Genomic DNA, 27270 nt, shown 5'->3' with positions numbered 1-27270 from the left:
CTGGAACAGGCTGCCCAGGGAGGGGGTTGATTCATCTTCCCTGGAGGTGTTTAAGGGACGGGTGGAGAGGCGCTGAGGGACATGGGTTAGTGTTTGATGGGACTGGTTGGACTCGATGCTCCACTGGGTCTCTTCCAACCTGTCCACTCTAGGACTCGGTGACTCTGAGGCTGCGATCTGGCCCCGCCCCTTGGCCACCAGGCCCCGCCCCCCGCGCTGGGCGCTCCCGCCCCGCCCCGCCCGCGCGCTGTCCGCGCCGCTCCCGGCGGGAAGGGTCAGAGCGAGCGGAGCCGAGCGGGGCCGCGCCGGCCGCCCATGCTCCGCGCCTGATCCCCGCGCCGCGCACACCGGGCGGGCCGGGGAGGCGCCGCCCCGGCCCCGGGGGCGCCATGCGGGCGGCGTAGCGGCCAGCGGCGGCAGCGCGGGGGTGGGGGGGGGCGGCATATGGCGGGGCGCGGCGGCGGCGGCGGCGGCGCCCCCTGGCGGCCGGGCGGGGATCGGCGGGCGGGAGGGCGCCCCGCGCTGGCGCTGCTGCTGCTGCCGCTGCTGGCGGCGGCGGGCGAGGACGTCAACGCCGAGGTGAGAGCCGGGCCGCACCTGCCGGGACGGGGGGGGCTGGGGGCTGAGGGGGAGAGAGAAACAGCAAACTCCAAATTAAGACGGAAAGGGGAGATTTAAGGGGGAAAAGGGTCATTCAAGCAAAAAAAAAGAGGCGAAAATGGAAATATGGGCGAGAATTAGGCGATGAAAGCGGTTTTTCTGCAGTGGGAAGTGGGAAAAAGGTGAAAGGAATAAAGAAAAAAGGTGTAAGAATGGAAAAGGAAAGGAAAATTGGACAATCTAGGGAAAAGACAGATTTAAGGGGGGAAAGGTTAATTAAAAAAAGAAGGAAAGAAAGGGAAGTGGAAAGGAAGGGAAAGGAATAAATAGAAAAGATTGAAGAATGAAAAAGAGAAGGAAAACTGGAAAGTCAAAAGGGAAAAGGAAGATTTAAGGGGAAAAAGGATCATTAAAGCAAAAAAAAAGGCAAAAATGGAAATATGTGCAAGAATTAGGTGATGAAACCAGTTTTTCTAAAGTGGGAAATGGGAAGAAGGTGAAAGGAATAAAGAAAAAAAAGATTTAAGAATGAAAAAGAAGAGGCAAGTTGGAAAATCCAGGGAAAAGGCAGATTTAAGGGGGGAAAGGTTAATTAAAAAAAGAAGGAAAGAAAGGGAAATGGAAAGGAATAACCAGAAAAGATTGAAGAATGAAAAAGAAAAGGAAAACTGGAAAATCAAAAGGGAAAAGGAAGAAGATTTAAGGGGAAAAAGGTTAATTACAAAAAAAAAAAGGCAAAAATGGAAATATGTGTGAGAATTAGGTGATGAAAATGTTTTTTCTAAAGTGGGAAATGGGAAAAAGGTGAAAGGAATAAAAAGGATGTAAGAATGAAAAAGAAGAGACAAGTTGGAAAATCCAGGGAAAAGGCAGATTTAAGGGGAAAAATGTTAATTAAAAAAAGCAAATTGGAGGTTTATGCAAGAATTAAACGATGAAACCAGTTATTCTAAAACGGGAAATGGAAAGGAAGTGAAAGGAATAAAGGAAAAAGATTTAAGAATAGAAACATTGGAAAATTAGAAGGAAAAAGAAAAAAAATAAGATAAAAATTAAAAATGTAAACTAAACCCCCCCAAAATTTAAAATGCAAAAATTGAAATGAATACTACAAATGAAAACTATTCAAAGACATAATGGGAAGAGACAAGAGGAGGCGGCGTAGGAAGAAAGGGGTCTGGGGCGCCCCGCAGGACAGAAGCCCCTTTGTGGGTGAGGTCGGGGGGTTCCGGGCTGTGGGGACGCCTGGGTCCCCCCACTCGGGAGGTTCCCAGCGCGGCCTCACGCGGCTCTCCCCGCGCAGGCATGGCTGCGGCTCTACGGCTACCTGCCGCAGCCCAGCCGGCAGATGTCCACCATGCGCTCGGCTCAGACCTTGTCCTCGGCCCTCGCGGAGATGCAGAAGTTTTACGGCATCACCGTCACCGGTGTCCTGGACGAGGAGACCAAGGCGTGAGTTTCTCCGGGTCCTCTCGCTCGAGCAAAAGGCAGCTCCGCTCTTCGGGTTTGGCTGCCAGCCCCCGAGCTCTGCCTGCACCTGTGGGCGCGGTCTCCCGTGGGACTTGTCTCCCATTTTGGGAACTGCAGCCAGGACATCCCGCTCGTTGTCCGTGGCTGCTGTCACACCTTGGAGACCTTTGCTGCAGTGGGCTGAGCCCTAGCTTAATGCCTTCCCGACAGGTGGATGAAGCGGCCCCGCTGTGGGGTCCCAGATCAGTTTGGGGCACGGATGAAGTCCAACATGCGGCGGAAGCGGTATGCGCTGACAGGGCGTCGCTGGAGCCAGAGCCACCTTACCTTCAGGTACCAAACATCTCTAGGGCTTCCCACCCCCCCAGCCCATGGAGAACCGCAGCCCCTTCGGGGAGCGAGCACCGTTCCGGGTCATCCCCAACGAGCTCTGTACCTACAGCATCCAAAACTACACAGAGAAGCTGGGTCGGTACCACTCGTACGAGGCCGTCCGCCGTGCTTTCCGAGTGTGGGAGCAAGCCACGCCGCTGGTGTTCCGGGAGGTGCCCTATGAAGACATCCGACAGAAGCGTAAGAAGGAAGCCGACATCATGGTCCTTTTTGCCTCTGGCTTCCACGGAGACAGCTCTCCCTTTGACGGCGTCGGTGGGTTTTTGGCTCATGCCTATTTTCCCGGACCTGGCATGGGAGGGGACACGCATTTCGACTCAGATGAGCCCTGGACACTGGAAAACACAGATGTGTCTGGTGAGTTGAGGGCCATGGAGGTAGTGAAGGCAACCAAAGGAGCCTGGTGGGACCCTGGGTTTGAGAGCAGGGGTATGTGCTGGTGTGGGCAGGAGTGGCAGGGAGAGCGGCTGCACCATGGGTGATGCAGGCATAGGAGCACCCTCATGGCAGTGTGTTGGGACCAAAGACCCACCCCAGGGGTCGTGTCCTCCACCCCGTTTTGCTAATTGTGCCTTTCCCTACAGGGAACAACCTTTTCTTGGTGGCCGTGCACGAGCTGGGGCACTCGCTGGGCCTGGAGCACTCCAGCAACCCCAGCGCTATCATGGCCCCCTTCTACCAGTGGATGGACACGGAGAACTTCCAGCTGCCCGAGGATGACCTCAAGGGCATCCAGCAGCTGTACGGTGAGGAGCTGCGTGGGGAATCAGCCCAGAGGTGGGATGCTGGGCGCGTGTGGGTGGTAATTGAGGCACAGGCGCTGCTGGTCTGCATCATCCCATCCCTCCTCTTACTCCCCCAATCCAGGTACCGCAGATGGGCACCCTCAGCCCACCAAGCCTTTGCCCACCGTGACACCCCGGAGACCTGGCAGGCCAGACCAGAGACCCCCGAAACCACCACCCCCTGGGAAACCAGAGCGACCCCCCAGACCTGGCAGCCCAGACCGACCTGACCAGTACGGCCCTGACATCTGTGACGGGAACTTTGACACAGTGGCTGTGCTGCGTGGAGAGATGTTTGTGTTCAAGGTACCTTCCGGGACCCTGTCCTGCCCCTTCCCTGGTGGGTCCCTGAGTGGGAGGGGCCCCCTGCCATGTGCCTGGCACTGGAGCTGTGTCCCTGGGTTCCCCCCATCCTCTGACAACACCCCATTTCACACCAGGGCCGGTGGTTCTGGAGGGTCCGGCACAACCGGGTGCTGGATAACTACCCCATGCCCATCGGGCATTTCTGGCGGGGCCTCCCTGGGGACATCGATGCTGCCTACGAGAGGCATGATGGGAAGTTTGTCTTCTTTAAAGGTGAGCAGGGAAGCTGGGTAGAAGGGCCAAGGTGCCGGGGGAACCCCAGTGCCACCCCAAGCTGCTGAGAGCTGGTTGGCTTCATCTCTTCCCAATCCCCCTCACCAGCTGGAGCCAGTGCCTGATCTCAAAGGGACGGGGTGGTCAGTGGCACCATACTGCCATCCGTATCCACATGTGCACCTGCTGCAGCAGGTGAGCGCTGCCGCCTCACTCCCCTTCTCCATCCCATCTCTCTCCAGGGGACCGGTACTGGCTCTTTCGGGAAGCCAACCTAGAGCCTGGGTACCCGCAGCCCCTGGTCACCTACGGGCAGGGAATCCCCTACGATGGCATCGACACGGCCGTCTGGTGGGAACCCACGGGGCACACCTTCTTCTTCCGTGGAGACAGGTGAGCGGCTCTGGCTTTCTCCCCCTTGCTCTGCTGCCTCCTGGCAGGGGCGGGCATGGCAGGTGTCAGAGACCCCTGTGCTCCTCACCTGCTCTCCACCTCCCTCCCCCAGATACTGGCGCTTTAATGAAGACACCCGCTCGGTGGATCCCGGGTACCCGAAGCCCATCTCTGTCTGGGTGGGCATCCCTCCCTCACCCAAAGGCGCCTTCCTCAGCCCAGACGCCTGTAAGTAGAGGAGGAAAAGAGGGCTGGGCAGCAGCTGAGGGACCAGAGGGGATAGGGTCGCTCCTCTGGTGGCCTGGCCACACATGATGGGGTCTGGGAGGGTGCCTAGGAGTCAGTGTTGAAGCCCTTTCTGGAGGGCTTCACTAGTTCTGGTGCAAAAGCTGCTGTCCTGGACACCTGCAGGTGGGCCTGGGTTACGGGGGGTCGTGGGCCTGGGTTACGGGGGGTCCTGCGCCTGCCCACTTACCCCTTGCCTCTGGCTTCTTCTCCTCCAGCCTCCACGTACTTCTACAGAGGCACAAAGTACTGGAAATTTGACAATGAGCGGCTCAAGACAGAGCCAGGTTATCCCAAATCCATCCTACGGGACTTCATGGGCTGTCATATGGAGCCCTCTCCCCGCTGGCCTGATGTGGACCGACCCCCTTTCAATCCTGACGGGGACGGACGGACAGAAGGCGAGGAGGAAGAACAGGAGGAGGAGGAAGAGGAGGAGGAAGACGAGGAAGATTACAGCGAGGGCGGTCGACAGCCAGGCGGGGACGTGGACGTGGTGGTGCAGATCGATGAGTACACGCGCACCATGAGCGTCATCATGGTGCTGGTGCTGCTGGTGCTGCTGCTCTGCATCCTCGGCCTCATCTACGTCATCATCCAGACGCAGAGGAAGGGTGCGCCCCGAATGCTCTTGTACTGCAAGCGCTCCTTGCAGGAGTGGGTCTGACCCCTTCCCAAACCGCCCCCACCACCATGGTGCTAACAATGGACCTGACCTCCCTCTCCCCTCACCCCTCCCCGCGGCCTTGGCCCCTCTTGCCCCATTGTTGCTTGGTGGCTTCAGCCTCAAAAAAAGGGGGGATGCCCACCGCCCCCCCAGCCCCTCCAGAGCAGCCGGGCTGGGACCGGGGAATGGTCACGGCGAGGGGCTGGAGGGCATCCTTGTCCTGCCCGCTCCCCAGCAGCTGCTGCCTTTCCCCAGCTGTGACCCTTGGGTTGCCGCTCATCATGTTGCACCCTCTGCCAAGGGGTCCCAGCAGGGTCCCTTTCTCCCGCATGGACCCTCTGCGGCTGTGCCTGTGCTGCACAGGGCGGTGAGCAGGCTGTAATGGCAGGGAAGCATGAGGGGAAGGGAGGGCTGAGCTCGCAGCTGTGTTTCCTATGAACCGCGGGGATACGGAGATGTGGTGCCTAAAGATAGCGCGAGGCGGGGAGACGCCACCTTTGGAACCTCCTGTGGGGCAAAACGATGGGGACATGCAGTCCTGTGGGCAGGGCAGAGCGGGCACGGCTGCCTTGTACGTGTATTAAACGGGTCGGGTGCGTGGAGAGCTGTGGTGCCGTCCTTTCTGCCGTGGGATGGGGACAGGAGCATCGTGGGCTGCACCGGGCGAGGTCGGGGGCACATTTTGTGGTAATGGGGGCTGGCCTCGGGGTGCCACCCTGCCTGGCACCTCCAGGGGCTGGGTGCCATGCGGGGGGATGTGGGGAAGAAGACAGCGCAGCTGGCGATGTCCCCACAGGGGTCCCTACCCTGGGGATACCGTTTGTGGGGGGTCAGCGAAAGGAGCCCCCGCCTGCAGCAGACAGAGCTGCCTTTCAGCTGCTCCCACAGCAGTAGCTGTGGCCTCCTCGGGAACACAGCACGCCTTGTTCTCCCCCAGCCTGGGGGGACACCTCCCTTCCCCGGCAGGGGACGGCAGCTGGGGGACGGTGCTGGTCCCTCCTGGAGCTTCAGCTCCCTGTCCCCAGGCAGCCCCAGCGCGTTTCCTGGGGGGAAAGGGGGTGGCTGTATCCTGTCTCGCCGCTGCTGTCTTGGCAGAGGAAAGCAGGAGCAGTCGTGACCACTGGAGAGATCAGGGAAATAATCGTGGGAAAGATGAGACACAGGGGAAGTGGAGGGAGGAAGTAGGAAATTAGCTTTATCCAGGGAAAAATGTTGGTCAGCCTTTAATGGGGAGGAAAACCACCCCGCAGCGGGCGGCATGCGGCAGTGATGGGCATCGCGGCACCCCTGCCCTCCCTAGGGATGCACGCCAGGGCGGTGAGCTGGGGCTGGGATTGCTCTGAGGCAGAGTGCAGCCTGGGCAGCTCCTCGGCACTGGCTGCTCCCATCCCCACCTTCCAGCCCCGGTGGCAGCGGATCCCCCCTTTTCATGGATAGGGATGAAGCAGCTTTTGTGCCCTGCCCCCCACCATCCTTCCCCAGGGCCCAGAGCTGCTGGCTCGGTGCCCAAGGCTCGGTTGCAGCCACTTCCAGGCACCGAATTATCCCAAGCCGCTGCACCACTTATCAGCCACTAATTACTTTAAAATGGAAGGATGACCACTGCTGGCTCTCGCCCTGCCTTCCCGGGGGCTGCTGGCGCTGAGAGCAGAGAGCAACCTGTGGCCTGGGCTACCCATCCCCTGCCCCGGCCTCCATCCCTGCCCGGGGCGGTGATTCCCAGCCATTTGCTGATTGCCTGGGAACCACGCTTGGCTCAAGCTGAGCACATCACTGCAGCCAAGCAAGACGCCAAAATGGGGAACAGAAAAAACCCTGAGGAATTGGGGAAGGGGGGAAGGGAAGGACTCCAAGTGGTTCTGGGCTGTTGTATTCCACTGGCAAGGCTGTTCTGGGTCACATTCCTTGACTTTTATCTTCTTTCAATTAGATTTTGACCATTTTGCCCAGATTTGTGCTTGTCTAAGTCCTCCCCAGAGCCACGGGAAGACCCACGGCTCTGCTGGAGTGGGAGCCCTGCTGCAGGGCAGCCCAACACCCCAGCCTGCCCCAAATCAGGGCTAAAATGGCACCAGGAACTACTGAAAGACACCAACGTGACCAAAATGTGAGGCAGGAGATAAGTGCAGCTGGGATTTGCTGCTCTCCTCCCTGCAAAGGCAGCTCTAGAAGCAGGCGCAGATGCGTTTCCCGCACTAGATGCACTTTCCATGGCAGATGCATTTCCAACAGCACTTGTTTCCCACGGCAGCTGCGTTCCCCCTCTCTCCTGGGGCCACTGAGAGCTCTGTGGGATGCTTGCAGCATCCCCTTCCCTGGGCAGCCCTTCTCCGGCAGAGGCCGGGGTGCTCCTTGCTGACTGAGGGTGGGACAGGGTCTTTTAGCAAGTCCCCAAGGGGAATTAGCGGTGCTGGGAGCAGAGGCCGAGGCTGCTGGGGTCCAGCAAGCTGGGACATTACTTCCCACCCCCTCCCGCTTTTCCCCGGATGCTGCAGCTGAGCCTGTGCCAGGAGCCTGGGGCCATCTGGAAACGCTCATGGACAGCAGTGAAGGACCCCGCCAGAGACAAAGCCCAGCATTTCAGCAGAGCCTGGGCTCTCTGCCGGAGGCTCCCGCTCTGCCCTGCATGCCCGCGGCAGGGCATGACCTCCAGCCACCCATGGACGTGAGACCCTGGGGAGGGCAGGGATGCCCTTGCTGCAAAGGACAGAGCTTGTGGTGGCTCAGGGGAGCGTAAGCCCTGCTCAGCCTGGCCCCAGCAGGCACCAAGCAGCCCTGCCAGGATCCACCCCCACCAGCCAACTTCCAACTTCCCAAAAATAGGCTGGAGAAGCCAGACCTGGAAAAGACCCCAAGAGCTCAGCATCCTCCAGGCCCTGTTGTGCCAGGGCGGTGCTGGGCGCTGTGGGATGGGGCTCCGCACATTGATGGTGTAGTTGAAGTGGGTGTCCAGGCTGGCAAAGGTGCTCTCTGCCCGCTTGGAACCATCACAGGAGAAACTGCACTTCCTCCTGCCTCCTCCTCTTCCTCCAGGGCACAATCCCCCATGTGCTGCTAAGGAGAGGACCCGGAAAGCAGAAAGGAAGCCAGGATCGGTGCAGAGGAAGAACTGGGGCTGGGATACATTGAGCAGCAACAGGCCAGTCTCAAGGCTGGAGGAAATGACACTGGGGATGGACGGAAGAGCCGTGAGGCCCTGGGAAGGGTTGAACCTACAGGCAGGACTGAGGCTCCAGGTGCTGCCTGGGCAGGGTCAGTGCCAGCACAGCCCTGCTGTGGGCAAGATGCACCCACTGGTGACTTTGAGCTTGGCACATGTGTGTGCTGCTCCTGCTCATCATCCCCCTCACTCCCACCCCGCAGCCACCAGCCTCCTGGCCCATTCACCCCACAGAGAGAAAAGTCATTTCTGGGCCACAGGGGCAACACACAAGGTGAGGGCAGAGCAGACGGTCTGCAGGTCTGCTTCAGCCCAATTTAGCCTCCACCATCATCTCACCTCTGGCAGCTCTGAGACTTGCCCCATCTCATCCCAGGGTAGCTCTCAGGCTGCAGAGCTACTCCCTCATCCGTATAAAATCTGGCTTGGGTGGTTCCATTTTGCAGCTTGCCTGGGGAAGCTCCCACCCCTCTCCCCCAGGAGCCAGTAGGGCAGGAAGATCCACTCTCCCTGTGTGCACAAGTGGCAGAAGTCCCCACTACCGTCGCTCATTTTTCCTGGGCACTGGCCAATGGCAAAACTCAAAATAAATATTTCCCTTGCCTCCAGCACCACCTGCCTCACTCTAGACGGCAGCTGCAGAGGATCAGCATCACCCTAGAGGTGTAATCTCCTCACAAAGATGGTAAGATTTGGCCCAAGACATCCAGGGAGATGCAGAACAGGAGGCAGAGAGGGCAAGGAGCAGAGTTTGGCCTAAATTTTTTTTGATTACTACATATCACCTCAGTGATCGGATCTCTGTGCTTTGTGTCAGGATTCATTTAATAGGGAACAAAGAGTATGGGGAAGGCCAGAGGCAGGGACAGAAGCCCATACCAGCATTCTGTCACTGCTGGACCAGCCTCTCACTCAGCCTGCATCTGCCCCAGCAGCAGAGAAAAAGGAAAGCTTTTGAGGAAAACTCCATTGTCTGCTTCTCCTGCCACCTGCCTAGGCAGAGATATTGGAGCTGAGGGATGCCCTGGCCTTAGCTTGCACCACATGGTGACTACCAGCTGCTCCAGCTCCATCCAAGTGTGTCCAAGTGTGCTCTCCAGCCCAGCCCAGGGAGGGCTGCTCTCCCAGCCCTTGCTTCCAGGCGCTGCAGCACTCACTGTTTTTCATTGGCTGAGTTTTCAAAGAGCAGCTTTGCCTTTGATGTAGAAAGCAGGCTCACAGCACTTAGGTCCTGATCAAAGCGCCCAAGTGCAGGACCTTGCCCCAGCCAATAGAAGAGGAAGGTGAAAAGCCAGTGGAGGCAAGGAAAACTCATCTTTGTGCAGGCCCCACTCCGCTCCAGGTTGAATCCAGGGCTTCCCTCAAAGAGATTCCTTTCTCTTCCACTAGATATGAACTGCAATAAGGACCTAAGCAGGCCGGAAGGAGCAGGCCACCCACAGAAAGGTGAACAAGGAGATGTTTAAGACCTTTTCTCTGCAGGCTGCCTGCACTGAATGAACACTCTCTGCTCTGTTCAACCGTAGCACCAAGCTGGGGCTGCCCTGGAAACACAGGCAGTAGCCCTCCTTGGGGCAGATTCTCACCTCTGTGCCCACGTCCTCCCTGCCTTCTTCCACTCTTTCTGTGTAGGAGAACCTTGTGCCCCAGCTGGGTCAAGAGCCATAAACAAAGTAGTAAGAAGCTGGGTGCTTCATCGCAGGAGTTTCTCTGGTCCACATTTCCTCTAGAAAACAACTGCTGACAGGATGCCTGTGCAGTTTTGGCCTACCCAGCAGAAGCATCCTCTTGTCCCGCACGGAGACCATCCAAACTTCACTCACCTTTAAGATAGTTTAAGTTTTGATGGGAGATGTGGATTAAAAGAGGAAGATTTTTGAAGAACACCATGTAAATCCACCACTGTCTGGCCCTAAAGGAAAGAGCCAGCATCTGATGATGCTCCACTCTGTGCAGCATATAAACAGGAAGATTCAATATTTTGTTTCATATTAGAAAATACAGTGGGTCCACCGGGATGTAAGGGTTTGCAGAAGGGAGTTTATTCCAGCAAATCTGCTGGCACAACTCCTAGAGGTTGGGTAGGAATTGGCAGGAGAGCCCATCTAATCTCACCACAGAGACAGCCGCTCGGGGCCCTGGGGAGCCTGGGCCCTCTTGTAACGCATTAAGGTCACTCACCCAGAACAAGCCCAACTGCTCGAGGACAACGGGAGACTCCAACACGGGCCCCAGGGGGGTAGGGAAAAGCAGCAGCAGCTCCTAGCAAGTGCTTGGCCGCCAACAACTGTCAAAAACACATGCTCATAAGTGAGGGCTTGTGGGAAAGGATACACGCTTTCCCCTGCCAGGGTCTGATGCATCCCCTCAGCACTCTCCCCAGCCCTGGCAAGCTTTGCAAACATGGCAGGAAAGCCTCACCATAGACTTCATTAAGGCCCATCCTTGGCACACAATACAGCGCAATTCCACTTCACAAATCTCAAGTCCAGCCAAGCCTTGACAGATGTCAAAAAAAGATGGATGGTGCCTTCCCACGTGGGCTTCTTTGGCTTGGCTCCTTAAAGCTACCAAGCTAATCACCTGCTCTAAAAACAGGAAAGGCCTTCTTGCCTTTTACAAGCACAATCCAGCACCATGTGGCAGCATGGGGTCAGCACCTCCAGTTCAAAGCTCACTAGCTTTAAAGATGCACATAAGGCAGCTGTGTTACAGGCGCCCTGAAACCTGGCCACAGCAGTAAGGCAGAGTCCACACAGAGAAGTAGATGACTGAGTGTGTACAGACACGCCAAACCTTTAAACCAGGTGGAGAGTCAGGCTTAAACCCAGAATCTGGAACAGATGTCCCCCAACAGGTTCTCCTCTTCCTGGGAGAGACCAGCTTTGTTCTACAGGAAAATAATGGAAGTGAAGTCTTCCCAGTTCACTGCCCAGCCCAAAAGCGGTGAAGGATCAGTAGTGGCCCCAGGTACCTACCCACCAGAGTGGCTGTGGGGGCTTGGCCCCAGGGAGGAAAGGCATGGGCTGCTCCCAGATTCTCTCTGCTACTGGCAGAGGTCTGCAGCCTCCCCTCCATAAGCCTTACCACAACAAAGGCAGATTGGTTTGAGACAGGGAAGGGCAGCTTCAGCACAGGAAAAGACTTCCGCTCCTGTTATGCTGTTTTGCTAAACCTCCCCTTTGATCCCTGGGGAAAGGGACAATTTGGCAGCTAGAAGGCTATTGTGTGCCTCTTGCTATAAGTAGCTGCTAAAGGCTTGGTTGAAAGCTGGAGTGAGTTGTTTAACTACATAGTGAACAGAGCTGTACCCTAACAGGAGGTACGGCAAATTTGTCACTGCTGGAAAAATGGCTTCAAGTAAGAAGGGCACGGAAAAACCAGTTTTTCAGCACTTTCTGAAGTGCTAAACATGTGGAAGTCAAAGGATCCATCAAGGGAGGAAGACGCCAGCAGGCTTAGAGTCAAATGTTTAATAATCTTCCAAGAGTGAGTATTACAACCATATTTAGAGAAAATATAAAATAAGAGATGGAAAAGAAGGAAAGAAAAAATAAAACTGGTATCTTCAAGAGGGAACACTTAACCCCGCAATTCCTGCTGAATCCCCTCTTTGGAGGCACAGTGGCCACTTTGAGCAATCCCTCAGTGCAACACCAGATCAGGTACCAGGCCACGTGCAGTGTTCAGGCTTAGCACTTCAGAACAGCTAGAAAAAGTCTGATTCTGCACAACTCGCACACCAACAACACAGTCCCAGACCTGTTACGTGGTTAATTGTGCCCTGTCCAGAAGAGGGATACCAGATGAATCAAAGTAACCCTAGGCAAGGTGAGCTGATCTAAAACTTGGTCTCAGCCAGCCTTCTCTTCCACCTGCTTTTGTTTTCCTACTGACCCCAAACATTTCTTGCACCTCTTCCAAACGTGGTGTTATTGCTGCAGGGAGAAGAAAGGAGACACTTCTTAGACTCAGCACCATCAAGATAACTGTACTGCTAGGGCTCCAAGCATTCCTCAGATGCCCCCAGGAGGCTGCTACAGCCCAAAAGGCAGTGACAGGTTCCCCACAAATGTTATCTACTGTTAACACTGCCTCCACCTCCCATTAAGCTCAGCACTCAACATACTCCCTCAGCTCCTTGAAATTTTGCCGAGGAATCTTCTTTGCTAAGAGAGCATCTGTGCTGGGACAGGCTGGCCTTGGCAAAAGACGTGCTTCCTCACCTTGAGACTGCTGCCAATACGCCAGGGACTCCTTAAGAACAGAGCTCAGCATCTCCTCCTGATGGGCAGCCACAACCTCCCCTATACCCTCCCCACCTCCTAGCACCACCGTGTGCACAGTGCAGGAAAGAGCTCAGAAGGGAGTAAATTTGGGCTAGAGGGGATACAGACAGCCTCTCTCTCTCCTGGAAGGTAAGTGTGGAGCTACAGCTCTGAAGAGCAAAGCCACCATGTTTAGTTGTGGATGAAAACTCCATAGCGATGCCAAAGGACTGCCACCCTGCCCAGGGTCCTTCAACATGAATGGGAAAGGTGTGGAGGGCTCACAGCTCACCCTGCTCCTACTTCCATGTATTTTGGCAGGAAAGCCACTCAGCAAGACACCCCCAACAAGAGACTGCTCACCCTGGTAGCAGTGAGGGTGCTCCCTGGCTGAAGGGCAAAGCCGGTAAGAGCTCTGCTGCTAGAAGAAACTCTGGATTGTGAAGGTAGCAGAAGGAGGAAGAGGAATGCTACCCTGGCCCAGCTGCTGCTCCCATCGTCCTTGCCCACCACTAGCTCACCTTGGCCTTGTTCTGGACAGGCAAATACAGCTTGAACTCAGCTGGGAGCTCATCCTCCGAGTAGAGTCGGTCAGAGAAGTACACCCGTCGGATGCGACAGTTGGCATGGATCTGAGAGTCAAAACAAAGAGTCAGTCCATTTTCCATATGCTCTTTCCACACCTAGCTTTGTTGTCAGGCAGCAGCCTGGATTCTTCACCTCAGCAGCTGGAGAAGAGTCCTCACTGCCTCCCTCTGAACCTGACAGGACATCAGAGAAGAAACAGTGGCTCATGCCCTCTGCTGCTCTGCAGCGATGCAAACTGGCTCAAGAGATTTTGCCAAGCTCCGGCACCTCCGCAAATTAAGACCTACCCTAGCAGAGGGTTCTTTGGTGCGAACCCACCTCTACTTCTCCACTGGTATCAAAACATTCTCAGCCTGCTGCATTTTTAACACTCCCTCTTCAGGGCCTCCCTAAGGTCAGGAATGAGACTGTCCGGCCTGCACTGCCTCCACTATCAGCTGGCAACAAAGGAGTCGCTCCAGTGCCCCTCATGGATATGTGAGCATGGGGACATTTCCCAGTTGACTGCCTGATCATCTCAGGGCAGCCCCACAAGGAATTGCAGCAGCCCCGTCCTACCAAGGAACGGGTGTGCTCAGCACGTAGGCATTCCTCAAAGTAACGCCTGCCACTGGACACAGTGAACATGAATCCCTAGCATATGGAACATGTTCCATGTCCTCAGCAGGAACAAATGCTGCAACAGCTCCAGTCCAAGGGCTCAGTGACGGCAGGGTCACTCCACTCTCACTAGAAAACAAGCTTGACTGGGGATATGTATGGACCATGACATCCTGGGTCTTTACTAGCCAGGCTCCCACCTGTCCCATCGCTGTTTGGCATATCTGGACAGTGAGGCAGCACATGGCTAATTCCCAGCAGACTTATGCCCAGCAGGATGCGTAGAACACTGCAGGGAACTTCGGGTGGACTGCAACTCTTGCTCTGTCTGACAGCCATAAGAGAAACAAGGTGGAAATGGGACCAGTCAGGTCTAAACCCAGATTCCCAATCTCCAGCAAGGCTGTCCCAGGACTAGCAACCATTGGCTTCTGTGGGAAAGACATGGATGCTTCTCACCTGAACTCTCAGGGTCTCAATGTAATTTGTTCCATAAGCACGACGTGTGAAGTCCGACAGGTTGAACTGGATTTGGTTCCAGCCATCGTCCAGCCGCATGGGCATGGTGCAAATGAACGGCTTCACCCGAGTTGTGCTCTGGTAGTTACTTGCTCGGAAACGCCGGCGTACATTCTTATCGTCCAGCACCTGGGGGAAGGAAAGAAGGAAGGCTGCTGACTCAGGTGTCAGTGGCACATAGCTCCCTGCGACAGCACCTGTACCAGACTTGGGCTCTACCTGTCTCAGAGAGGGTTCTCCTCCTCCCACCCCTCCATTTCACAGCAAAAGTATTTTTAACAGAGGAAACAGACCCACTTTCAAGAATAGCAGCAATGTGCTTGTGGGCTGACTGATGGCCCCATAACAGAAGACCTGACACATCATGTGGCCAAGAAAGCAAAAACGGTTGAGGAACACATGCTGCCTGGCACAAGTTGGAGCATAAGACTGTGAGCTCCCTGGCACCTTCCTCCCAGGAGGGGTCTCCTGTTGCATACTCCTTACCTGCACTTCAAAAGTGAAGTATTTCTTCAGGTTCTTTATGATCATCACTAGGAAAGGCAGTTTGATGCCCAGGGTCTTCTTTGGGTCAGCGGGACACGTGATGTATGTAGTACTGAGAGGGACAGAAAAATCCTTTAGGATCTAACATGACACAAAGCACACAGCCCAAGTCCCAAGTCTCTCCCTTGATTTAACACAGTCTTGAAGGACAGGTAGAAAAAGATAGCTATGATCACAAGATCTCAGCAGCAACCAAGGCTTCCTGTAACAGGAGGGAGAGCTTCAGAAGTAGTTGCAGGGAGAACAAGATAAAAGGCCCAAAGAATGCATTTCAAATCCCACTTTTCTCAATCAGGGCATGAAACATTGTCCTTGACAGCTTCAGTTCCCAATTTCAAGGCCATAGGAGCACCATTTCTTAACACAGCTTCTTCTTACCCTTGACTGAACAGGTAGAGCCCCCCCGCCCAGAATAAAGCAGAGGCCCCGTGTGCTCTATATGGCTGGGAAAACAGAGGTCATGAGCCCTAGAAGTACACGTCACGCCTGGCAAGTTCTGTATCAACACATCTTGGGAGGAAGAGAAGCCTTGGCTCAGCCTGTCTGCAGGAGAGGAGTCTCCACTGCCCTTATAAGGAGTGCCCTGCTCTGAATCACCCCTGGAGAAGCCTTGGAGACTGAACCCACTCATGGAGCTGGCGTCTCTTTTCCCCAGTTGATGGAGATGAGGTCACTAAGTGAAGCATCCTCCATGAGCAACTCCCCTCAAAAATCTCCCTTTAATCTTCCCGCTGTCAGGAGAGCAGAAAAGCAGGCCTAAGATAATAAAAGATGCAGAAGGCAGAGTGCTGCTTTCTCAGTAACTGGTGGCACTAACTGGGCACTGGGTATTAAATATAGCTTTTTCCCCCCCACCAAGTGATGGAAAAATACTGGGACTTTTATTTTTATTTTACATCCCTTAGCCCCACTGAGGATGATAGAGAGCTCTACAAGCACGTACCGGGAAAGGCACAGTACAGTGCCACAGAGGAGTACCAGTGATCTGACTCCAGATCATATTCTTCACTTTATTGACAAAGAGATTGCAGTAGAGTCTGAAGGAGTCATCTGCTGGGCACCGACATCTTTCACTCTGCTCCAGGGCCAAGCCCCCAGGGCACACTAGGGCAGAAGAAGATGCCTTCTCCTACCTGACATTAGTTCCTTCAATCTCCAGCACCAGTGACTGGATGTCATTGTCAGTGATTCGCTTGATGTGGCCATTGCGCACCTGTAAGAAAAGTGAGGCAGACAGCACATACGTTACTTTAGAGAGAAACAAGAGGCACCCAGAGCTCTGTTGAGAGTGTAAAAAGATACCAGGAGGACCCATCTAATTTCACTTGGCTCCTAGTGTCCTGGATATTGCTGTTTCCAAGGCTTTGATCACCACTAAGGAGTGCCAGGACTGCAAGCAAGAGTTTATGGCCCAGCATGCTGTACGGTCACGGAGAGCAAGACTTCGATCTAGCAAAATACGCTACAAGTGACCTAACCCTCCTGTTAGAGACTCAAATAAACAAACATAAAAGTGTCAGGGTAAGATCAAACTAGAGTGGTATAAAGGGCAAAAACAAGTGTGAGCAATACACAGGCAAGCAGAGGGAGCCACCAGCCACACTGTGGGAGAACAGGACCAGATGAGAGCTTGGTTAAAACTCTCTATCATTACAGCACGTGCAAGCAGAGAGCCATTGCCTGCTCTGCTGAGGGGGCACAGAGATTTAGCTGCTTGCATGCAGCCAGCTCCCCACAGAACTCAGGGAGGCCAGGGCCAGAACTGGGAGCCAACACAAATTCATTTTTCTCCACAAGCAACATGGCTGAATACCAGGGTCTGAGGATTTATTTTTTTAATGAAGCACTCCCTTCCCATGAAATTTATCTCCATTTAAAAGGCACTTCTGCTAATGAAGCCCTCTGCTCTTCTCCAATGCTAGATCAGCAAATTGTAATGCTCCTTCTGGCTCCATTCTTTACCATCTACCACCGCTGCTAATATATAGGATACATTAAGCTTCTAATGGTATGATTCCAGTCATGAGCTACAAAATGATTTAGAGGTTTAGCAGTTAATCTTCAAAGTTCATTTCTTCAGAGGGACCCACCTGGGTGATGTTGCACACATTTGCTGGAAGAAAGAGATAAGCCCTGTGAGCAGCCCACCCCCTCGCCCCTCTACACTCAGCAGTTTCAAGAAACGTCAGCCTGGCTCAGCCGGCTGCTGCTGATAAGCACCAGAGTGCAGCTCACCCTGCCAGCCTGCTCTTAACAATGTTTCAAGCCCACACAGATACTTCCAGAAAACATTAAGCTCCAAGAGAAGATCCTTACAAGATAACAGTATCTCTCCTTTGCAACAAATGCAATTCCCATAGATATATAGGTCTGCTCAGAAGAAACCAACTGCACAAGGTCTGGATGACTTGCCTTTTTTTTTTTGGTTTGTGTTTCCAATCACCAGCCCCAGCAGAAGGCTCATGTTCCAATCTGTATTTAAAGCAGTGATTGGTATTTGGGAAATTAAGTCCTGGAAGCCACAGGGTTGCAGCATGTGGACTGAACACTGGAAAATAACCCTGCCTGAGCAGGTGACAATAGCGCACAACAAAGTCTGCTTCCATCCCATGTAAGACAGCTCTCACCAGGGGCAGCTTACGGCTCCACAGAGGGGAGAAAGTTCAGGATTGGCGTCTCTGGAGAGGACAGTAATAGAGAAAACAGCTAAACATGCTTTAAACCCATTAGTCAGCAGTGTTTTTATCTGCAAACAGATTCCCTTCCTCAGCCTGTGAAGGCTTTCCTTCCCTAGATTACAGGGACAATGAAAAGAAGCAACTCTTCCTCAGGGCTGCTAGAAACAGGATGAAAGATGACAGAAAAGAGAGGAGATAAGTACAAAACAGGGCCAGACTGTGGTGGAGCCCTTCCTCCCAATCCCACCTTGTCCAGTATAAGTTTTTGTGAACTGCACTACTGCCTAGCTGCAGGGAGAGGTGGCCAGGTCGTGCAGGCACCCTTCTACACAAAAGCCAGCCCGTCCACAGGTGCCTGCCACCAGTGCTGGCAGGACAGACACACAGACATGTGGAGCACGACATCCAGAGCCAGCTGGACCAGAAGTCCAAGCATCCCTGCCATTTTGGTAAGATATGTCTGAACAGCATCAGAAGCACTCACCGCCAACAGAGACTCAAAGGACTGTCTTCCAGGACTCGGTGGTGCCAAATCCCAGCTCGGCCCCTCCCCTCGCTCCAGGGCCTGGCTCCCTGCCAGAGGCTGACCTTACCTCCTTCCTGCCTTGGGGACCACCTCCCTGATACGTTTTGGTCCCCATGAGCTCAGAGGTGCCTTCCCAACAGGCTTGCACAGACCAAGAGGAAACCTCCAACTCTGCCAGGCACAGCTGCCAGCTCTGTGCGGCCAAGGGTGGGAGGGATGGTCCTGTGGCACTCACAGCACCTACTCAGCAAGAGCCCCCAATTTTCAGGGTCTTCTCCCTACCTTATGAAGCTCAGAACGAGAAGATTTCAGAAAATTTTCGAAATCCAAACAAAACACTCCACATTTCTACTTGGCCAATATTTTCTAGCCATCTTAAGCCTAAGAAGGTGGATTTCTGAAGCTGGAAAAATGCTAAAAGCACTCTTAAAATTTCTCCAAATGCCCGATATTATTTGAATGGGGATAACTAGGAATTTACCTGCTGTCTAGAAACAAACTGAAAAACCTTTTTTTCACAGATACAAACCTCAAATCTCACAGTGTTTGGAGGGAGCAGCAGCTTCACAGACACCTGTGTCTGAACATACATATTTCTTGACGCTGCTGTTGCTGCTAGCAACACTAATCAAACGTAACAAAGACCAGAGGAAAAGCAGCAAGGAACAATCCTTCCCAGATCCAGCCGCTGTCAGACTGTACACCACGGGCTGAGGCCGACCTCTGGAGGCTCCCTCCTGCATTGTTGCTGGCTGCCCTGTCGTTAGGCAATGGGCTTGTGCCAGCAGCAGCAAGCTGAAACACGACAGGATCCATTGCCCAGATGACCGTACGCATGAGCACGGCCTCGCCTCGGGACAGGTCAGCACTTGTCAAAGCCAGCTGTGGGTTCAGAACAGGCACAAAGCCCTTGTGCCATCTCCCAGCCCCGGGAAAGGAGCAACAGGCGAAAGCAGGAGCTGTGGCTCTGCTGTGCACAGGTTTGGGAAGGAAGAGGGAGCTGCATGGACTAAGGTATTCAAGGTGCAGAGATCTGGGGTAACCTGGACAGGGACACCGTGACAGAAAACTAACAAGTTAGAGACGAGCTGCAAGAAATGACCCTGTCACAGCATTCACAGGGACTTGATCCTGGTCGCATTTATCAGGGAAACTAACTGCATCCTGATGGCAGAGCATACATTTGACATTCAGACGGGTACTGAACCTTACGTCCTCCCAATTTGAAATTGCTAACAACATTCCACATCGACAAGCCAGCAGAAGGACCACGGAGAAACCAGCAAGAGGATCGATAGGTCTGACAAGTTTCATCGAACCGTTCCCATCTGCTCTGCAGAAAAGCATCAGCAAGTGCCCTTGGAGACCGGTCAGTGAGTCTCCATGTGTCAGCAGAGGGACCATGGTGGCAAGACGCTGCAGGAACAAACAGAGGACTCTGAACAACAAAGTGCTAGAAAGCAAACAGAAAACACCTTGCAAACAGGTCTCCAAACCAGGCACATACAGTGTTGGAAGGCAAGAGTAGAGAGCACAGCCCAATAGTTACCAGCTCTCTGCAGACAAAGCTGAAGGAGGAACCTCTGCCTGCAGAGACAGTGGAACAGTCACCATGCTCCTCCCAAGGCCTGGACACTTCACTCCTGCCAGAGTCTCCTGGGACAGGATGGTGGCAGCCAGAACAGGTTGGGGTTGGCAGGGTTTGCTGCTAAGGCCTGCCCAGAACTTGCCCAAAGTCCCAGGAGAAGAAGGGAAGGACTTTATCCTACTACTTAGAGGGAGGTTACAAATGCTTAAAAGAAAGGCATCCTGTGCCCCATTTCCACACTTAAATCAAATGAAGCAGCCTCTACTTCACACTGTCTCCATCAATTCCAGCACTAAACATCCTACTAAGGCCAAACAAGAGATGGTTAATGGGTTTCCTCATGTCACAAAAGCTTGAGATCCCTTAAGGCTTTTTTAAAAAAAACTAAATCACAGACTGCTGGTACTTTTTGCAAAGGTTAGAGTCCACATTAGGACAGTTACAAACCCAGCAATCAGTGCATTCAACTGGCATACAGAAGAACATCAAATCCCTTGTTTCCAATTATCACCAAAACTACAGGGGCATTTCATGCACTCCTGAAGAAACAATTGACCACTTATTAGAAAGTTTTGATTGCTTTCCCCCTTCCAGAAAACACAACTCTAACCCTCTTCTGTGGCAATACCAGAGCTGGAATGTTCCCGGGATGTCTGGGTTTGGACAAATCCGTATTATCCAATAAATAAACCAACCCTCTGGCAAAATCCCTCGCTGTTTCCAGACATTTACTCTCATCTTCAACATGCTGCCCAAGCCAGACGGCAGCCCCTCTGCTGCAGGCCTGGCAGGTTCAGACACTCAGCAGCCAGCTCCCTGCTTGCAGTAGGCCAGCAACACCCAGAACAACAGTGCCACTTCCCCATGCTCTAAGTTCGTGCCACCCAACAGGAGTCAGCAGCACAACCAGGATTTTTGGAAGAGGCTGAAGGGGAGAAGACACCCACACATGGTAAAGACCTGAGGGACTTCTCTCTCGGCTCCAGGGCAGCAAGATGCCCTAAGCGCTGCCCTTCATCTCCTGCTACTGCGAACATGACAAGGGGGTCAGATCAGGAACGCCAAAGCTATTAATACACGCCCACCACCGCAACTCCTTTTAAATGGAAAAGCAAGGTTAAAGAGCAAGCCATGCTGATACCCACTGGCAAAGAAGTCAGAAAACTCTGGTTTCACACCATACGTTTGTGAGCAGGGTGACCCTCACAGCAAGCTCACACAAGCTGGCCAATGCTTCCTCAGGACAGACAGACCTCTGAGTGAGGAACATCACCCACACACAGCCCTCCTGCTTACAGGGACCCAGGGCTATTGCTGCCGGGCAGTTCCAGAGGAGCCCAGCCACACACGAGCCCTACAGCAGGTGATGGGAACAGCCCGCGCACCCAGCTGCTGTTCCTGGGAACAGCAGAGCTAAGTTTTCCTCACTTTTCTGGCCAGTCCAGCAACTACTGCACCCAAATGGATCGCTGCTCACGTCCACCCTGCAAACAAGTTCCTGCTGGCCACTCCAGGAGCTGCACAACAGCAAGAGTATCACCCTGCAAAGGACAATTCAGGTTGGAAGGCACCTTGGGAGGTCTTCAGTCCATTCTCCACCTCTACGCAGGGCCAGCCCAAACTGCTCATGGCTTTATCCAGTCTGGAGGCACACTACATCCCTTTGTCTGAGTGTCTTTAATGCATCCCATTCTCACACCATCCAAATAAGCTGCTGATCGTCTTTTCAAGACATGAATATTCGTGCAGAAGCCCTAATACACGGAGGCGCACACAGCCAGCCTGTGCCAGGCAACCCAGTTCTTCACAGAGCTACCAGGGTTCCCTCTTGATGGGAGACAGGATGGGTCTGCGCTGTCTGTCCCCCATCCCACATCCCACTGAGATTAAACACCATGACTGCCTGCCGAGCTGCCTTGAAGGCTTTCATTCCTGCTGAAACCACAAGAAATTCCAGTTAGGTTCATGCACAAGAACACGTTGTAACCTCAGAGAGGGGAGTCTCCTCTTAGGGACTTTAACAAGCGTTTCACAGAATCATTTTTAGGCAGTAAGACATCTAGGAGTGGTTTGTGAAGGAGAGGAAGGAGCAGGTCTCAATATCTGCAGAATTCCTGATCAGGGCTCCCTGATGCAAGATACCCAGAAGAAGGCTAGCAACCCACAACAGAACCACTCCAGAAAGAGGCAGAAAGGAAAACAAACAGATGAAACATTTATGATTTTTTTGTATGCCCTAGAAGCTGCCACACAGCCTACCTTTAAATACCTTTAGTTAGCAAATTTAAAAAACAGGTCACAGACGAGAGTAAGACCCTATCTCAGCTACACCAAGCTACCACGGGGAAGCTGCCAGACGTGGCAAATGATCCTTTTAATTTCTGCTGCCTATGTCCAGTGTTTCATAGAATCATAGAATAACCAGGTTGGAAGAGACCCACCGGATCATCGAGTCCAACCATTCCCATCAATCACTAAACCATTCCCCTTAGCACCTCGTCCACCCGTGCCTTAAACACCTCCAGGGAAGGTGACTCAACCCCCTCCCTGGGCAGCCTCTGCCAGTGCCCAATGACCCCTTCTGTGAAAAATTTTTTCGTAATGTCCAGCCTGACCCTCCCCTGGCGGAGCTTGAGGCCATTCCCTCTTGTCACTTTTTACAGCCTCTTGCAACGCTGCATCTCCTGAGTGCGGGCTGGCCCGCTCCCCTGGCTGCTCAACCCCAGCAGGAAAGAAGATACATTTAGAACGACACATTTCCCTCAAGAAAAACCCCAAAGCCGTGCGTGTGCGCGTCTGTGTCTGTCTGTCTACGTGCGTACATCTGTCTATTCGTGTCTGCCTGCGCTCCCGGCCAGCTCAGGCCCCGGCGGTGCCCCCGAGGCCCTGGCCCGTCCCGCGGGAGCCTGAGGCGAGCGGCCGCGCTGCCCCCGGCGCCGCCTCACCTTCTTGTCCCAGATCTGGAGCGGCTTGCTGCCGATGCTGTACAGCACCGAGAGGAACCCGCTCTGGAACGTGTTCTTGAACATGGCGGGGGCCGCGGCGCCCGCGCCCGCTCCACTCCCGCCGCGCTGCGCAAGGACACGGCGGCACCGACGATCCTTCCGCGCCGCGCGCCCGCGCTTCCGGGTCAGCGGCGCCGCCGTCACCAGGGAACTAATTTCTGCGCCTGCCCGACGCCGCCGGATCTACTTCCGGCTGCCCCTGAGGCGTCGTGGGCGCGCGCGTTGCGATGGCAACGGGAAGAGGCGGGGCCTGAGGGGGCGGGGGCCTGGGGGTGATGGGCGGGGCTTTACACGAAGGGGCGTGGTCTGAGCGTGGGGGGCGTGGTCTGTATCTTGGGGGCGTGGCCTAACTATGACGTTCTGTGTGGGGTGTTGTGTGCGGGCGTGGCCTAGAGCGAGGGGCGTGGCCTAGACAGGCTTGGCTAGAGGGGGCGTGGCCTTGGTCGAGGGGGCGTGGCCTTGGTCGAGGGGGCGTGGCCGTGTTCCCGCGCTCTGTCTCCGTTCCTCGCTCTCCCCGGTCCAGTGTAGCTCGTGGCATGGCGGGTGCTGCGGGTACCGAGCGCTCAGGCCTTGTGGGAGCACGTTTTTAAGGCGCCCCGGTCCTTCCCCTTGCGGTTCCCAGTCACAGGACAAAAGGTGACGCTTGGCGCTCCTGGTTCCAGCCGTGCACGTTGCTCACAGGGCGCCTCAGTTGGGGCTCTGCTGTTTTCTGCCAGGGCCTCTGCTTCTTTCTGTGCTGGTTTTACAAAAGCAGAGTGCCCAGATGGTGTTTGCTCTGCTTGCTGCCTCCTTTAGGCCCTGGCTTCCGCTAAGTTCCTGAGTTTCACTTGCTCTAGCACATGACGTCCCTCCATCCATCCATCCATCCATCCATCCATCCATCCATCCATTCGCCCATCCCTCCCTCCCTCACTCCATCCATCCATCCCTCCATCCATCTACCCATCCATCCCTCCACCCATCCATCCCTCCCTCCCTCCCTCCCTCCATCCATCCCTCCACCCATCCATCCCTCCCTCCCTCCCTCCCTCCCTCCATCCATCCATCCACCCATCCATCCCTCCCTCCCTCCCTCCACCCATCCACCCACCCATCCATCCATCCCTCCCTCCATCCTTACACCCCTCCCTCCCTCCCCCCATCAATCCATCCATCCATCCTAGTCTTGGTGCTGCTTGAAGACCCACTGGAAATCCAGCATGGCTGTTCATGCCAGCAGCTCCTCAAGGTGAGTGCGAACTGCTCACCGCTTCACCCCGTGTCTGTGGATCTGCGCATCTGCATTTTTGGGTAGCGCTGCCGTGAAGTGTGAGCGCTGGAAAGCAGCTCCTGTCACTCACTCCTCAGCCATTTCCTGACTTGGGCCTTCCAAGACACGGCCAGGCCGTTTCCTACATCTCTGAATAAGGGAAAGGCAAACACCTTTGACAGGAGCGGAAGGGAAGGATGTTTCGCTCACAATGGCAGTGGGTGCCAAGCTGTTTCCCAGCCCTCTGATGCCCCCTAGGCTGGAGCTGCCTACAGCCGCGTGCTCAGAGCTCTTGGTTTCTGCTGCACATCAATGCGGCACTAACAGGGACACACGCATGCCAGAGGCTGCTGCCTCATCACGTCAGAAACCACTGGGATGTCTACAAATCCATGCTTTCCAGAGGAGCCTCCTGCGCACAGGCTGGTGCAGGAGGTTGTCCTAGTACTTCATCATACTTGCTGTGAGGGTGGTGTTTCCTCAGACAACATTTCAAGCCAGAACTGTTCCGTCTCCATGTGGAAATAGGCTGGATTCCGTGCTCACTGGCACCAGAGATGCTTGGCATAAGGCAGGAGGATGGGTCAGGAAGGCTCTCAAACACAGCAGCACCATCCTTGGGCACTGGAACAGGCTGCCCAGGGAGGGGGTCGATTCACCTTCCCTGGAGGTGTTTAAGGCACGGGTGGACGAGGTGCTAAGGGGCATGGGTTAGTGTTTGATGGGAATGGTTGGACTCGATGATCTGGTGGGTCTCTTCCAACCTGGTTATTCTGTGATTCTATGATCAGTCCAATACCTCCAGCTTCTGCGTGATGCTCTAAGCCCAGCAGGAGGCCAGCAAAGCACAAGGTTCTCCTGCCACAGGAGAGGGGCAGCAGCTCCAACCACCTGCCTTCTTTGAGCAGGAAGGTGCTGATGTGGAGATCTGGATTTTTGGAATTGGTGGAAAGAGGCATCTTTGTCCTCCTGGAGAGGCACCAGCCCTGGGCCCAGGAATGCTGGCCAATGGCCGGGGGCTCGGTGCTGCAGGACCAAAACCCAAGCGCGAATGTATTTACTCAAACAAATAGAATCATAGAATCATAGAATCATAGAATAACCAGGTTGGAAGAGACCCACCGGATCATCGAGTCCAACCATTCCTATCAAACACTAACCCATGCCCCTTAGCACCTCGTCCACCCGTGCCTTAAACACCTCCAGGGAAGGTGAATCAACCACCTCCCTGGGCAGCCTGTTCCAGTGCCCAATGACCCTTTCTGTGAAGAATTTTTTCCTAATGTCCAGCCTGAACCTCCCCTGGTGGAGCTTGAGGCCATTCCCTCTCGTCCTGTCCCCTGTCACTTGGGAGAAGAGGCCAGCACCCTCCTCTCCACAACCTCCTTTCAGGTAGTTGGAGAGAGCAATGAGGTCTCCCCTCAGCCTCCTCTTCTCCAGGCTAAACACCCCCAGCTCTCTCAGCTGCTCCTCGTAAGACTTGTTCTCCAGCCCCCTCACCAGCTATAATAAAGGTGCCCGAGGAGAGAACCTCTGAAAAAAAACATCTTCCCCAAAGGCAAGAAACCAAAGCGGCTTCCCATGGGTGAGAACAGCAAGTACGATGTGGCTGCACGTGCTCTCCGGGCCCCCCCAGCTGCCACTGCTCCAGACAAGATGGTGCCTCTGCCCTTTGCCGAAAGCGCTCGGCGAAACCCTCTGTAACCGGGACTCACAAACCTCTTCGCACACGGGCGGGCAGAACCCTGACCCCGCTGCGTCTGCTGCCCGGCCGCCGAGACACCATTTATCTGTGCAGGAAATCTCCGTGGCACAGGGACAGGAGCCAAACCCAGTTCATCTTCAGAAGCAGCCCTTATCTGAGCACCAGCAAGAGGTGCCAGCGTACGCTGTACAGCCCTCATTTTTCATGCTCTTTACTTTACTCCTTTTGAATTGTTACTGCTTTCAGCCATGGCCTAGCCCCCAGCAGAAAGCTTTATCTGTTGAGTATGTTCATCTTCGTGCTCCGAGATAACTGCGCAGCAACTTGTCTCTCACCACCTAACTGCAAAAAAAATGGGGTTTTTTCCCCTTTTGTGAGCTGGGATCAGAGACAGCATCTTGGCAATGTAAGGGGGGCTGATGTACAGCTTTACTAGGATGAAAATGCTTTTGAATATAGAAAGGGCCTCATACAGCTGAAGACGAACAGCTTGGGATAGAAATTACATTTTTAAACTGTAAATATTGCGTTTCTTCCTGCTGTAATAACACCTGTAGCATCTATTTTCAATGTACAGACAGTAAATAGCATAACAATTTCCATCCTGCGTCAGTTTTATGGTCCTGCAGCCTAACTCCAGGCCTTTGTGCAGCTGTGTTTCTAACTAATGACCTATCGAAATCCCACTGACAACCACAACATCATCTGCTCAGCGTGCTTGTCTCTCCCTTGGGCTACGAAGGCTCGGATTGTCCCAAATGCACGGTCCCTCACAGCACCCGGATTAGCAGCACTTTCTCCTTCGTTTATGATTCCTCACAGGAACAAGCGGAGCACAGAAAAAGCAAGGCATTATTTAGAAATGATCAGCTATATTTAGTCAGTGGGTTAGAGCACACTGTATACGGCACGATTAAATAACTTGTTCCCTTAATAAGATGGTAAGAGACAACTGGGACAAATATCCAGCTGCCATTCCTGACCAGCCTGCTCATTCTCACTCTCTCTGCTTACCATTTTAATGCCATGTTTTGCTGCAAGTGATGCACATGGAAATATGTTGTGATTTCAAATTGTCCCTATTTTTCAATGAATTGCAATGAAAAATAATACCCATTGTCTCTCCTTCCCCAGGTGTTTCCGGGCCAAACAAGAGGGCAGAAACAGAGAAGCCTAGTGAGATGTTAACACATACAAATAGTTGAGGCTGGCATTTGGAAAGAGGCCTCTGGGAGCTGTATTTCATCACACACATGTCATATCCACCTGGAAGATGTCAGCATGTTACATCACCCCAATTCTCAGGGTGTAGGGGGACTGGATTTTGGGGAGCAGGTGGAGGAAAAGACCCATCTTAAGAGAATAATCTGGTCCAAGAAGCGAGCAGACGTTGCCTGCTCCAGAAATAACTTTCCACTAAAGCATTTCCTGCCCTTCAGAGTTCCCAGCGATCTGATGCCTTAAGAGGAATGAGATCTTCAAGAAGCTCCCAAAACATTGCTCCTCTGAAGCTGCACACTTCTTGGTGCAGTTACGAGGGCAAAATGTAGCAGCTCGTTCCAGTAACAGCAAGTCTGTGGTTGCCTTAGAGCACACAGTCCAGGCTCGTGGCCTGGGAAATTCTAACCTGGACAATCGCCCTCTTGGCTTAAACAACAGCTGGAAA

The 27270-nt window shown here is 54.0% G+C and overlaps 2 protein-coding genes across 3 annotated transcripts; one reads left to right on the top strand and one right to left on the bottom strand.

Moving 5' to 3' along the window:
- The first annotated feature begins 469 nt into the window (after positions 1-469).
- Positions 470-5774, top strand: MMP15 (matrix metallopeptidase 15). Its single transcript, XM_069868598.1, has 10 exons — positions 470-579; positions 1904-2052; positions 2281-2403; positions 2513-2820; positions 3048-3209; positions 3331-3554; positions 3689-3827; positions 4070-4220; positions 4333-4448; positions 4724-5774. The coding sequence occupies exons 2-10, from the start codon at positions 1949-1951 to the stop codon at positions 5170-5172; spliced, it is 1776 nt and encodes a 591-aa protein (XP_069724699.1). The 5' UTR covers positions 470-579; positions 1904-1948; the 3' UTR covers positions 5173-5774.
- Positions 5775-11790: 6016 nt separating this feature from the next.
- CFAP20 (cilia and flagella associated protein 20) lies at positions 11791-22808 on the bottom strand. Of its 2 annotated transcripts, XM_069868607.1 has the most exons (6): positions 22591-22803; positions 15987-16066; positions 14794-14905; positions 14248-14436; positions 13122-13232; positions 11791-12270 (listed from the first exon to the last, which is right to left on the bottom strand). In XM_069868607.1, exons 1-6 carry the CDS (start codon positions 22672-22674, stop codon positions 12265-12267), a joined length of 582 nt encoding a protein of 193 aa, XP_069724708.1. In that variant the 5' UTR covers positions 22675-22803; the 3' UTR covers positions 11791-12264. The 2 variants fall into 2 exon arrangements, with proteins under 2 accessions (XP_069724708.1, XP_069724707.1); XM_069868606.1 differs by lacking the exon at positions 11791-12270 and having other exon boundaries at positions 13113-13232; positions 22591-22808.
- Between the last annotated feature and the right edge of the window lie 4462 nt (positions 22809-27270).

This window comes from Phaenicophaeus curvirostris, chromosome 14 (genome assembly GCF_032191515.1).
Source record: "Phaenicophaeus curvirostris isolate KB17595 chromosome 14, BPBGC_Pcur_1.0, whole genome shotgun sequence".
NCBI classification, from domain to species: Eukaryota; Metazoa; Chordata; class Aves; order Cuculiformes; family Cuculidae; genus Phaenicophaeus; species Phaenicophaeus curvirostris.
This window is presented reverse-complemented; position numbering and strand designations above follow the sequence as displayed.

Excerpts from the sequence above, each read along its gene's own strand:
- MMP15 (XM_069868598.1), top strand. The coding sequence starts at position 1,949 with ATGTCCACCATGCGCTCGGCTCAGACCTTGTCCTCGGCCCTCGCGGAG. Across the intron at positions 2,053-2,280 it reads CTGGACGAGGAGACCAAGGC|GTGGATGAAGCGGCCCCGCT; the intron begins GTGAGTTTCTCC and ends CCTTCCCGACAG. Across the intron at positions 3,210-3,330 it reads GGGCATCCAGCAGCTGTACG|GTACCGCAGATGGGCACCCT; the intron begins GTGAGGAGCTGC and ends CCCCCAATCCAG.
- CFAP20 (XM_069868606.1), bottom strand. The coding sequence starts at position 22,674 with ATGTTCAAGAACACGTTCCAGAGCGGGTTCCTCTCGGTGCTGTACAGC. Across the intron at positions 16,067-22,590 it reads TCCAGATCTGGGACAAGAAG|GTGCGCAATGGCCACATCAA; the intron begins GTGAGGCGGCGC and ends CTTTTCTTACAG. Across the intron at positions 14,906-15,986 it reads ATTGAAGGAACTAATGTCAG|TACTACATACATCACGTGTC; the intron begins GTAGGAGAAGGC and ends TGTCCCTCTCAG.